Source organism: Boleophthalmus pectinirostris, unplaced genomic scaffold, assembly GCF_026225935.1.
Source record: "Boleophthalmus pectinirostris isolate CB_2022bp ecotype Guang Dong unplaced genomic scaffold, ASM2622593v1 HiC_scaffold_10, whole genome shotgun sequence".
In the NCBI taxonomy this organism is placed as follows: domain Eukaryota; kingdom Metazoa; phylum Chordata; class Actinopteri; order Gobiiformes; family Gobiidae; genus Boleophthalmus; species Boleophthalmus pectinirostris.
In genome coordinates, this window is record NW_026570971.1 from 16,922,711 (window position 1) to 16,934,467 (window position 11,757).

The following is an 11,757-nucleotide window of genomic DNA, read 5'->3' on the forward strand; positions in this document are numbered from 1 at the left end:
GGCGCAGTTCCTGTGGCCCCCCAGGCACATTGCTAGTCACAGCATGTACTGATGGCTGCACACAGTCAGAGAGGAAGAGTTCAGACAGGAGGAATCAGAGCACTAGAATAAAGATGACAGAAGTTTGGTGTGGAGTGTAACTGTTATTTTGAGAACACAAATGGGACACTAAAATGTTTAAGATGAATGTTAATAAACACATCCAAGTTTAAAATAATGTGGCAGTATAAAACATGTATTTTTAAATATCCTTGTAGCAAACCTACATAATGACAAATGGGGAAACAAATGAGTAGTAATACATCCCGCACATGCATAACTAAACCTGGCCAGCCAGGAAGTCCCATCTCTAAGACAGTTCAAAATATTTGTCATCATTTCCCTTTTTCTCTTGTTAGGATTTTTAGGCCCTTCCTAACAGCTGTTCAGTGTTAAAAAATTGATCGACTTATTTGACAAAAACAAATTCAATCTTCAGTCCTTTCCAACATAATCCTGAGACATTCTTACAATGCTTCCATAAGGTCAGTCTAAACCTTGAAATGTCTGTATAAAATATGTTACATGATTCCAATCAGAATTGTAACCTTACAAAGGCCACAGATTCATATTCAATTTCCAAAATGTAAATACTGAATTTCTATGTTGTGACATGGCACGCAAACAAATAAGTAGTAGCTCTGTTTACAAATGAATGATACACTCTTATGTTGAAAAGCATATTAACAAGCAAGTCTTTTTTAAATACACAGTTTTGTCAAATACTGTTATGTATCAGTGGTTATAACTATCATTTTAAATATGCACTTTTCTTGTTCTTATGGTACTTATATTTGAAGCAGCTCTGGTATCAGAAACATAAATATTCAGTAATGAAATTGTCATTTGACTCATTCTGTGCTTGTCTTGTGTTTTGGTCCTTTACATGTTAATCAGTGGGATCTGCCATATCATGATGTTAGATGTTGTGTCTTCATGGCGTGATGGTTTGGTCTTCTTGTTGACTTTTCGGTGGCCCAGACCCCCCAGAGACCACAAGCACAGAGCTGACGCTGACCTTGTTGGTGCGGCGGCCCCTCTGCTTGTGGGACGGGTCATGCAGCAGGTCGTACAGGGCCCCATCCTCGGGCCCATGCTCTAGGGAGCCCTGGGAGGGGGCCAGGGAGCCACAGGAGGAGGAGGAGAGGGAGTCTTGGAGAGCCATGCTGGTGCAGCCTGTCTCTCCCAGCCACACCCCTCTGCTCTGCGCCGGAGTGAGGGTTGAGTCTGATGGAGGATCAGCGCCATCTCCATCCATGAGCTCAACAGGTTGGGCAGAGGCAGTGTTAGACAGTATTGTGGATGAGGGGCGATTACAAACTGCAGCTGCCATAGTGAGGAACTTCACTGGTCCACTGTGAGCGTGCAAGGACACCATACCCCGACCTAGACAAACAAGGCGACATTCTTAATACCCACTTAACAACACTTACAGGTGCACTATGGAATTTGTTTTTGGTGGAGGGTCCTTCATTTGCTTGTCTACATGGACATTACACATAAAATACAACTAAGATCCTGAAAAAAATCATTTTTGCTATCTCCTCTTGACAGATCTGACCTGTGGTTTGACTTAGTGGTGGCACCTGCTTGTCTCCATGGAGATAGATATGTTTAATGCCATACTGTGGAACAGCTCAGCCAAAAGTATAACATCTTTATGGAGACAGGCAGATGGCAGACCTCTTCTAACACCATTAAATAGTATTACCAATGTTGTATTTTTCCTTTTTCTTATTTTGATGCATGCTATATACACATGACTGTGTGAAAGTGGTATCTCTGGCATCTCTTACCTGTCACCTTGGGGATCCCCTGCAGTCTGGGAACTGATAGGCCCACCGTCACCCCCAGATTGGTGCCGACCAAAAGCAGTCCATGACACACTAGCAAACTGCTCACAGAAACTCTATGGTTACCTACAAAACACAAACGTAATTGTATTTATCAGAAATGAGTAATAGCAACTTAATGACTTGTACTTCTAATTGTTAACGGTAATCTGCAGTATAGCTTAAAATCAGAAACAGATTCACTGACTACCTGTCCAAAACTGCTAAGCTAGCTAAGTAAGAGGCACCGCCATATCAGTTCAAAGTCACGGTATTCTTACAACTAGAGAAATATACAAAAAGTATATATAAGACTTTATATGTAATGAGCCACTTGAGCAGGTCTGAATACTGTGTGGTGTGTGGGGGTGGGAGGTGTGCCTTTTCAGTAAGTGTGATGATGTTCAACAGTTATTGGTCTCCAAGGAAACAGAATGAGAAGCGTGGATAAAAGCTGCTCTTTTCAACGACAAAATTACCATTGTGGTACTCTTCACACTAAACAAACAAATACAAAAACATTATGTAACGGAATAAGTGAGGCATGATGCTGTAATTAGGAAAGTAGTACAGATTCTTTTGGGACACAAGTTTGGTAGAATCAGAAGAATCACTACACAATACTAGTTGAAGTTAGTAGAACCCAAAGGCAAGAGCATGGCAGTGAACATAGAGTGCGTATACATGCACATCAATAACCCGGTTATGATCGGGTTTTTTGAGTATCCTGGTTTCTTGATGGTGCATGTATACGCAGTAACCCCAATACTGACATAACTGGGATATGGCTAATAACCGGGATACTGATGTGCATGTATACACACTCATAGTGTTTGTTATAATTTGTGAACATTACCATTGCACTGAGACACAAACGCACAATCTACAGGCTGAGACAATTTATAAAGAGATATGTTCCACAGTCACACATCATTTGTGATTGGAGAGGAATATCTATTTTTCCAGTACCAGTCCCTCAGTCCTCCTATGTGGGAGGCAAGATTGTCATGAGTCATTACTGCTGCAACAGCTTGACTTGAGTTTCCTCCTTCAAAAGTAATCCTCTAGAGATTTGGAAAAAATTACTCCCAGTCTCTCCGTCTGACCCTCCTCACTAGACCTGACCCCTCTTATGGGGCAGACTCACGCCATTCTGACATTCTCAGAGGGATATAGTCACAGCCACCGACCTGTGGAGTCCTTTTTCCAAAATCTCAGGACAGCATCCACATGTGCTTCTAATGAGGGCCCAAAGTGAACAGAAACATAGACTAGCCTTGCTCAACTTCCTACTTTCATAATATTTGGAGTTCCCCGCCCAGAGGGTGAACTAAAATAAACCCCAAGCGAGCATCAACATGGTCCGAAGCAGCCTGATCCTTTACCAAAGCATCACTTTGATCTGTACTTAGTCCCGACAACCAACAGCAGGAGGCCAGTCCAAATCCCAAACATCGGCATAATACTCAAGATAAGAGGAGAAATGTCACACAGCAGTGTAATTATACTAGTACATGTCATATTAAGACTATAATACAGTCATTAACATAAAATATACAGTACAATTAGAATGATGTAGATTAGAAGTATGGTCCATGATACTGAACTGTAGTCTACAACAAAAGACATCTAAACAGCAGAAAATCTGGAGGTGTTATTTACAGACCCCCCCCTTTATGTTTGTGTCCCATCTGACCACGCATGACTGCCTATTTAGGTCAAACAATCCTGACAAAGACATTAAGATCAACACAGCAGTAAGCCACAATCCTCTGACATACCACTACTGTGCTCATGATGGAGGACTGCAACCAAAACTCCTCAATATTAATATATTCATTTGAATAAAATCTTAATAATTTTGTCAACATGCCCACATCACTTTTACTATTGATTGTAATACTTGTTTAATCAAAGTACTAGCCGCTCGTTTCCGTTTTAAACAGAAGATCAGTAACATAAATCTATTTTCCAATTGATGAGCATGTCCTAATTGTTCTCTATCTGGGTCATTAGCTGCACATACATACAGTACAGTCTTTGAATGACCCTTGACTGAACATTAGTGCAATTCTGTTGAAAATGTGAACTGCACAATGACTCTTAGTTAGACCACTACAACATATTAAAGAGGACTGAAGTGAAAAGTGCATGCTGAATTGCTCTAACATGTGTGAACATGAGAAGAATAACCCCACCTCAGGCACCTTGTGGACTTAACACAGAAGCCCTGTTAGAGGTATTCATGCTCATGGCAACGCCCCATGTGTCTTTCTCCTGCAGGATGGCCAAGAATACATTATGCTGTAATGCAATATGGCACCCAACCAAAAGATCTTATCTCTGCATTCTGGACTAGTAATAAGAGAACAACAATGCTTCTTGTGATCAGATCCACTGTTGGTTGTTAACATCAACACGATTGTGGCTGATGACAAGTCCCTTATTTTTGAACTTCAGTAACAGGGGTTCACTCATGTCCAGCTGTCTGACTGACACCTTTAGTTACATCAGATTTTGAGCAACATGGAGACATTGCATTAGTAATATTTATTACCCTGGCCCATGCATTCTATACAGAGATTTTCTTTATATAATTAAAAAGTAATTTTGGCTGTCCAAACAAAATATGTAGTACAATAGCAAAGGATTGTTTCATACAAATGCAGTAGTAAAGTGTTTTTGACACAACAAAACAACATGACAACATAATCCTAAGCATGCATAGACTGGCTTATTGAGTAAACACTGATGTAATACTGCAAATGACAGTTCCCAAAAAAATGCCCGAGTGACTTAACAATCGTCACATACAAACATCTCATACAAACAACCATGTTTAGACTGAAGCCAGAGTATGCATCCAGTGTTCACCAGATACCTTAAAGAAGTGTCATTTCACTGATTAAAACTGACTAATGGATAACAATGGTCTCACCACAATTGTGCTTTTTGGTATAAAGTATAACTTATTATTACCATACTACATGTCCATAAGATACACACATGCTGGGAACTGACAGCATGGGTTCAAAAGTGCTCCAACAATAGCCCCATAATAAAGGGGTACAGAGCCACTATTTAGACTGGGGGAGCCTTGAAATACGAAAGATGACAAACTGGACAGGCATGCAATAACAAAGCTGTCTGTGATGTCAGCTAATTACTGAGAAGTGGTGCAGTAGACAGTAGACAGACAACATGAGGTCAAGTATTTCACTGAACTATCAGAAAGCAGCTGTCTTTATGGTTTACTTTAGTATCAGTATGTCACTCTTAATGTCCCTTTAGTTTACAGATGGACTGGACACTTCAGGTACATAATGACAAACAAATCCATGTTTCAAATGAAGACCATGTAGAAAATAGTACAAATTATGTATAATTTATTTTTCTGCTTGTTATTATATAAGATACAAGTGTAACAGTACACTAGCCTTAAAATAGAGTTAATATCACACTTGATTCTTACCAGGCAGTATACTCTGGACAGGCGTGGCGATGTTAATGTCCTGTAGGTGCTCCAGGGTCTCTGTATGGAAAAGACGGAGGCTGGAGCCAGAACTAAAGGCAATCCAGATGCCCACTCCAGCTACCACCATGTGGGACACCACCATGCCCTCCTCCTGGTGAGCCTCCAGCTGCTTCTGGATGTAGGACATACAACGTATTCATCAAAAATCTATAGAGATATAGAAGATATTTTTTTCTTGTATTTCTTCCACGAGAATGACAATATTTTTTATTATTATTAAATTATTAAATTATTATTGTGTTATTCAAAATTTGACGTCACATTTTTAAATGTTATATTTTTGTTCTCACTGAAGAACAGCATTTTTGATGTGTAGCCTCTCAAAATTTAACTTTGGAAAAAAGTATCAGATCGTTTTCCACATGTGTCTTGATGATCTTGTGTCATGATATCTTGTCCTATCTTGTCCTATCCCAACCTCTAAACAATGAAAAGTCTGTCCATATGCTGTCAGAGGACTGAATATTTTTGTTGCATGTTTTGAATCCTATAACACCACACAAACAATATCAATGTCATCTACAGTTTCACATATCTGCTTCACGTTCATTAAAATTTCCGTTCCTGGGAGGCCTACAAACCAGGCTTTCACTGCGAGTTACATAATCTCACCACACGCTGCTTCATGTGGAGGTGGTCTTATTTTTGGAAAGAGGGAGGCCAGCCGAAAGTGTGTCAGTGCTTTTTACTTGAAAGTTCAGATTTACTACCAGCACTGGCAAAGCGTATCCTATTTTGCAGTTAGTAAAAAAATTCCAATCATTTCCTTTTTTCTTTCCTTCGGTTTCATGTTTTTCGATACCCAAACTGGTCTAGTCCTTGAGGGAAAGAGAGTGAAGCAGGCAGGTGGTCCCACATAATGAGCTTAATGGGGTTAAACTGATTATGAACGAGTGCATGTCAGAAAACCAGTACTATTCCTGGACTTGTAACAGGTGTGTCCATTTCCTACTCTTATGGTGAGTTTATCCAACGCATGCCAAGTGTAATTTGTGCCCAGATATAGACCATATGTTTACATTCAAAAGACTTATTGAATGTAAATATATGTGGCAAAGTTTTCATTGCTTTCTGTTTTAGTTTAACATGCTCCAGACATCCAATCAAAACAGAAAGACAAGTTAGTTCCATACCTCAACAGTGTGAGATTGGGTGCTGATGATGAAAACCTGCCCTCCTGATGACGCCCAGAGGTGCTCTTCCACTGCCAGCATTGCCTTCACGGGTAAAACGCCCAGCTTCAGCACCTTAGGGTTGTCGGAGCTCCACAAACCATCTAGACAAAAATAGCAACACTGGTTTCAATTAAACTGTATATGTGTTTTTTTCTGTTACCATCTACAGAGGCTACAATATATGTTTTTCATTGGCCCTTCTCAAATGGTGCAATAATAACACTTTTCTTCTTTCTTAAAGGTGCACTATGTAACTTTTGTAGTGGACATCCATCTGCTTGTCTCCATGGAGGTGTTTTTTGCATGAAATTATACTGAAAATGAAAGTAACGAGGCCAACTCTCCACAGATCTGACCTGTAACTTGACATGGTGGTCCATGGAGACTTAAGACAAAAAGCGCACACCACAGACACAAGGAGAATCTTATGAGACTTAAAATTGCAAAGACCGCAGCAGGATATGTCTGCAGACCACAGGCTTTAAAGTTGTGAGTGCGATCATGTCAGTTGTTTCCTGTCTACAGTAAAACCACTCATAAGTGTTCAAAAGATTAGAGCTCTGCACTTCTAGTTTAGATATGTCAAAACTGTGTTGTTATTATTTGTGAAATGTGGTTCAATACTTCAGATACAGGGTTTTTAAAGCATGAAACGTTGGTGATAAAGTTCACAGGAAGTAGAATCACTATTTCTAATTGGCTAATTGCAGCTTCACCTCGATCCGTGCACTGTGTGGATGTAAAAAGACACATGTGAGGAACTACTCTTGCCTTTTTACTTTCAAAGAATGCTTCAAACTGGATTAATAGTGCGGTTTTGTGAACTGGATATCATTATTTGTGGAGGACAATTTTTATGGTTAATGTGGATGAGATGCTGCACTTTAAATTGACCACTTTACGAGAGATGAGGAATAAAATCTTCTCATTATTTTCTCATTATCCTGAGTTTGTATCTTGCATCTCTGTGTCCGTCACTCCTCTGCCCCTGATGCTCTGTTTTATTGGCTGTTACCCATATGACCCACATACACACAAGAGGAGCACAGCACTTCAAAATCTCACACGAAGACACACACATAGCACACCTTTAATATGCAACAAAATGTTATCCGTGTAGTTTAGATAGCTACCAACACATAGTCATAGAGCACGCGATTCACGCATTAGACATCTTTTAAATGCTATTAGTCCTGAATGAATTTCAACTGCATACTCCCAACAGAGCCTTGATTTTAAAACATAAATTGCAAATCCAATAGCACTAGTGATTACAAAATGCATTTTTTCCTCCTGACTGTATAACTCATTGGCTGTTGATGGACTCCAAAGACATCACTATGAATATAGATGTGTTGAGAGGCATTAGTCAGAGTGAAGCTGTATCCCACACACACCTCCTACACAGTGCTCAACATGTGCCCGGACACCTACAGCGCCAGCTCTGGGACAGAAAAAACACAAGCTCTGCCTTTTTAATATACGTGCACCGAAACTAGACAGATTTGAGATGGTAGAAGGGCTGCATGATTTTGGAAAAAAAGAGCAATATTCATTTGTGGTATATTATATGTTTAACATATTCTGTTCACAGGGCACAATGTAACCAACCCCAGGAGGATTCACATTTGAGAGAAAAATGAAAAATAAAATGACAAGAATTCCCAGCCTTTTAGTACAGTTGTAGAGGTGTAAAATATTTAGCACATTCTGTTATCTGAACAATTGTAACCTTTGTGATTTGACAAATGCAGCAACTCAAACTGCATTTTCAGTTCTATTGTAATATATTGTGCAGTCCCATATGTAACAAAATGTAAGCAAAGGTAAGGAATGAGTCAATTTACATTTTTCTGTTTCATAAGAGTTCAGTAGGAGGTTAATTTTTGCCAGATACCTCACTCCCTGGGTAATCTAGTCCAAGAAGCAAATGTGGCCACACCGGTAGTGTTTGTTTTGAAAAGGCACAAAGACTGCTATTGAAAGAAGTACCACGCAGTAAGAGAGAAAGAGAGAGATGTTCTTGTAAAGCTGCCATAATTACAGCGGAAGTAAAAGGTAAGCTCCTTCAGCAAACTCAAGGTGGGAGCAGAATTCCAGTAATGCCATGTGTATATTATTGTAGTAATCATACCATAAAGAAGCGCTTATAGAACATGAACTGTGAATGCCAAACCGTGGAATAATGTGCTTTATTAGAAAATATGTTATTGCATTAAGATTTGAAACCCATGTTTAAAAATATTGATTCTGATGAGTCCACGAGCATTAACGTTTGAAAAAAGACTGAAATACAAACTTTTTTTAATGAATACAAGAATTAGATGCATTTAAGAACATGTTTGCAGAGGTCTGAGGAGTTAGCAGTTTTTTTTTTATATATTTAGTTGTTTACAGTGGATTAAGTAAATGACTGCAGTCTTAGCACCAACTCAAACTCTGATTTCGAACTAATTGTGGTGTATATTGTGCAGCGTTGTGAAAGATGGCAAAACAAAACAAAAATATTCTTTTACTGAGTGCTTATGACATGTTCCCTTTGCTGAATCTCTATGACGCAGCTCGGTGCAAACAAGCAAGCATGGCAGAATGAGGCTGAGTGGACAGGCCAAAGAGACGACAGCATCAGCACCCACCAAACATTACATTACACGCTGAAGCTGCACGGTAGTCTGGTTTAGCCTCAACATAGTATTTTATAATTATACTTTACTTTTTAACAAATGTATTCATTATTAGGAGTGGGTGATGTTGATAAAAATGGATCTCTCTCCTTTTTTATGATCTCGATGAGTAATCCATTAGCAGTGCAACAGAAATGTGCTGAAATGTGCCTGTAATTGTCTGGATTGAGAATTATTGCATAAAATTTGAAGTGCACAAATCACGTCATACCCTTTTTAACATGATTAGACAGTAAGTGCATGTTTCTGTCAACTCTTTGTGCAGCGGTTTATTTCATGTAAGAGAATTTGAATCTCTCCAAAACAGCAGTACAAAATATCCAAATACAATACCTCTGTTCATATTTAAAAGGAATATCAAAGAAGCTAAATCTGATGGGTGAAGCAGTGACATTTAAAGAATTAAATTAAATAAATAAAAAGAAATTCAGATTCGGAAGAGCCTTTAATTATCGGCCAAAACACAGTCTGCGTTTACAATATGCAATAGTTCAGCCTGTGTCTTGTATCAGCCCATTAAAACCTTGCAACAGGAAAATCTTGCAACAGATAATAATTGTGCATCAACTGAAACTGAAACAGTTATGTTACAGGTTGGTACATGCACAATAATTATGTGGTGTAGTACGTGAAATACCTTTACATTTTTTGTTAAAGGAATAGCAATAAAACTACTAGAGAATATATCTTAATATCTTAAGAAAAAGCTTCCAGTTAGGTGTAATTTCAGGCTATACAAAGCTTTATTTCTGAGATATTCTTCATGGCAGAGGAAGGAAAATTAAAAGCAATCTTAGTCTTGAGAAAAGGAGTACATGGTGAGCGGTAACGGCTAAAACTTCTGTCCCAAGGCATTCATATTCTTAACTTCATGCACACACTGGCTACAAAACACTGATCAAATGAGCGCAGCAGAGAAAATATGCAGCCCAAATCTATTTTGCATTTGTGTCAGTGCTCGGGAGGAACAGGCTTAAATAGGTCACCACGAATGGATCAGCTTCTTCAGCAGCAACCCTCGGCAGAGAAGACCCACTGACCTGAGATCCACTCTGAGGAGACCAAGGCCAGGAGGGCAATGGAGCAGGGACTAAGTGACATAATAACATGATCTACAAGTTCATTTCGAAATTGTTATAGTGAAGATGTCAAATTAGGTTAAATTGTGCATATAAAGCAGCTGCAGAGGGATCATGTTAAAGCTAATAAAAAATACAGAATAGTAGTGCAGAAATATCACTGCAGCCTGAGATTAACTTCACAATCCATTCACAAATTGACCAAGGCAACTACACGCACATTTACAAGAGTCTGGTTTGAGCCCAGTTTGAGTCCTAATGTAGACTTAGTTTGGTCCAGTTCTCAGATTTTTGTGATTCATTTCATTTGAATATCGCCAACCCCTAACCTGAAGAAAATGTGTGTGTGTATGTTTTTTTAAGATAATAAAAAAGGTTCAATATAAGAAGCTCTGAGTGTATGTAATAAAATTTCTCACACGGTGCACAAAGAGACAGCCCACATTCAAACTGAGCAATAAAACTGGGTGTTTCAGAGCAGACCAAATATTTACTTTAGTCTTTATATTCAAACCTCCCAGGTGAATACGCTGTTGTTTTGCACAGTCACATATACTTAACCCATGTAATTACACTCAATTAACCCATTTCAAAGTCTAAACAGAGATTACAAAGAGAGACCTCTGAGGAGAAGACAGAGGAGGCACACAAACCTGAAGATCTGGAGTAGACGAGCACAGAGCCGCTCACCAAGCCCACATAGAGACAGTGTTTCTGATACACAAGGCTGGTCACCGTGGATTTGTCTGGGGTGAAGAAATGCTGTAGACGGACTTTCTTTGACCGCTGACTGCTCTTGTACACAATAATGCTGAAAAAAAAAAAAAAAAACTGATGAAAATGGAAATATTTCATCAGACTTATTACCAAAGGTTTACTTAACAACACTTTACATCACATCGAGTATAGAAGTGCTTAGTCATGACTTTCAGATGACATTACAAGATTATTTTTTATTTTTTTCAAGTTGGGGGACTAGTATAATTTATATTGTTGATGTACAGATTTTAGTGTATTAAAAATAGCGCATAGGCCTACTAAATTATATTATCAATGCTCAACATTAGATAACTTTACAACATTGGATGGGAGTTAAAAGTACAAATATTTCTTAGATGGTTGTTACAGTTTAGCAAGTTCAAGCGGCTGGTCATGAGACTTTTTGTTTAGTATTTTTTTATATTCATTTTGGATTATTCTTGAAATTGCAATGTAAATTGTGCATGTTATCAATAGGGAAAGCTAGCCACTGCCCCCTATCTGTGGCATTATTACATTTATATTAAAGAATCTGAAAACTACTATTATTTATGCAGAATTATTTGTGAACTGTTTTGTACCTGCCCTCCTCCATGCCCAAACACACGGTGGGGCTTTCAGCAGCTTTCCCTGGTGGTGTGTGGTTGTTCTCGG

At 38.8% G+C, this 11,757-nt stretch overlaps 1 protein-coding gene across 1 annotated transcript; it reads right to left on the minus strand.

Moving 5' to 3' along the window:
• Positions 1 to 219: 219 nt before the first annotated feature.
• LOC129410334 (rho guanine nucleotide exchange factor 10-like) lies at positions 220 to 11,751 on the minus strand. The gene is made up of 6 exons (XM_055158231.1): positions 11,685 to 11,751; positions 10,998 to 11,155; positions 6,540 to 6,682; positions 5,344 to 5,518; positions 1,836 to 1,958; positions 220 to 1,425 (listed from the first exon to the last, which is right to left on the minus strand). Exons 1-6 carry the CDS (start codon positions 11,696 to 11,698, stop codon positions 974 to 976), a joined length of 1,065 nt encoding a protein of 354 aa, XP_055014206.1. The 5' UTR covers positions 11,699 to 11,751; the 3' UTR covers positions 220 to 973.
• Between the last annotated feature and the right edge of the window lie 6 nt (positions 11,752 to 11,757).

Excerpts from the sequence above, each read along its gene's own strand:
- LOC129410334 (XM_055158231.1), bottom strand. Across the intron at positions 6,683-10,997 it reads CGTCTACTCCAGATCTTCAG|ATGGTTTGTGGAGCTCCGAC; the intron begins GTTTGTGTGCCT and ends ATTTTTGTCTAG. Across the intron at positions 1,426-1,835 it reads GGGGATCCCCAAGGTGACAG|GTCGGGGTATGGTGTCCTTG; the intron begins GTAAGAGATGCC and ends TTGTTTGTCTAG.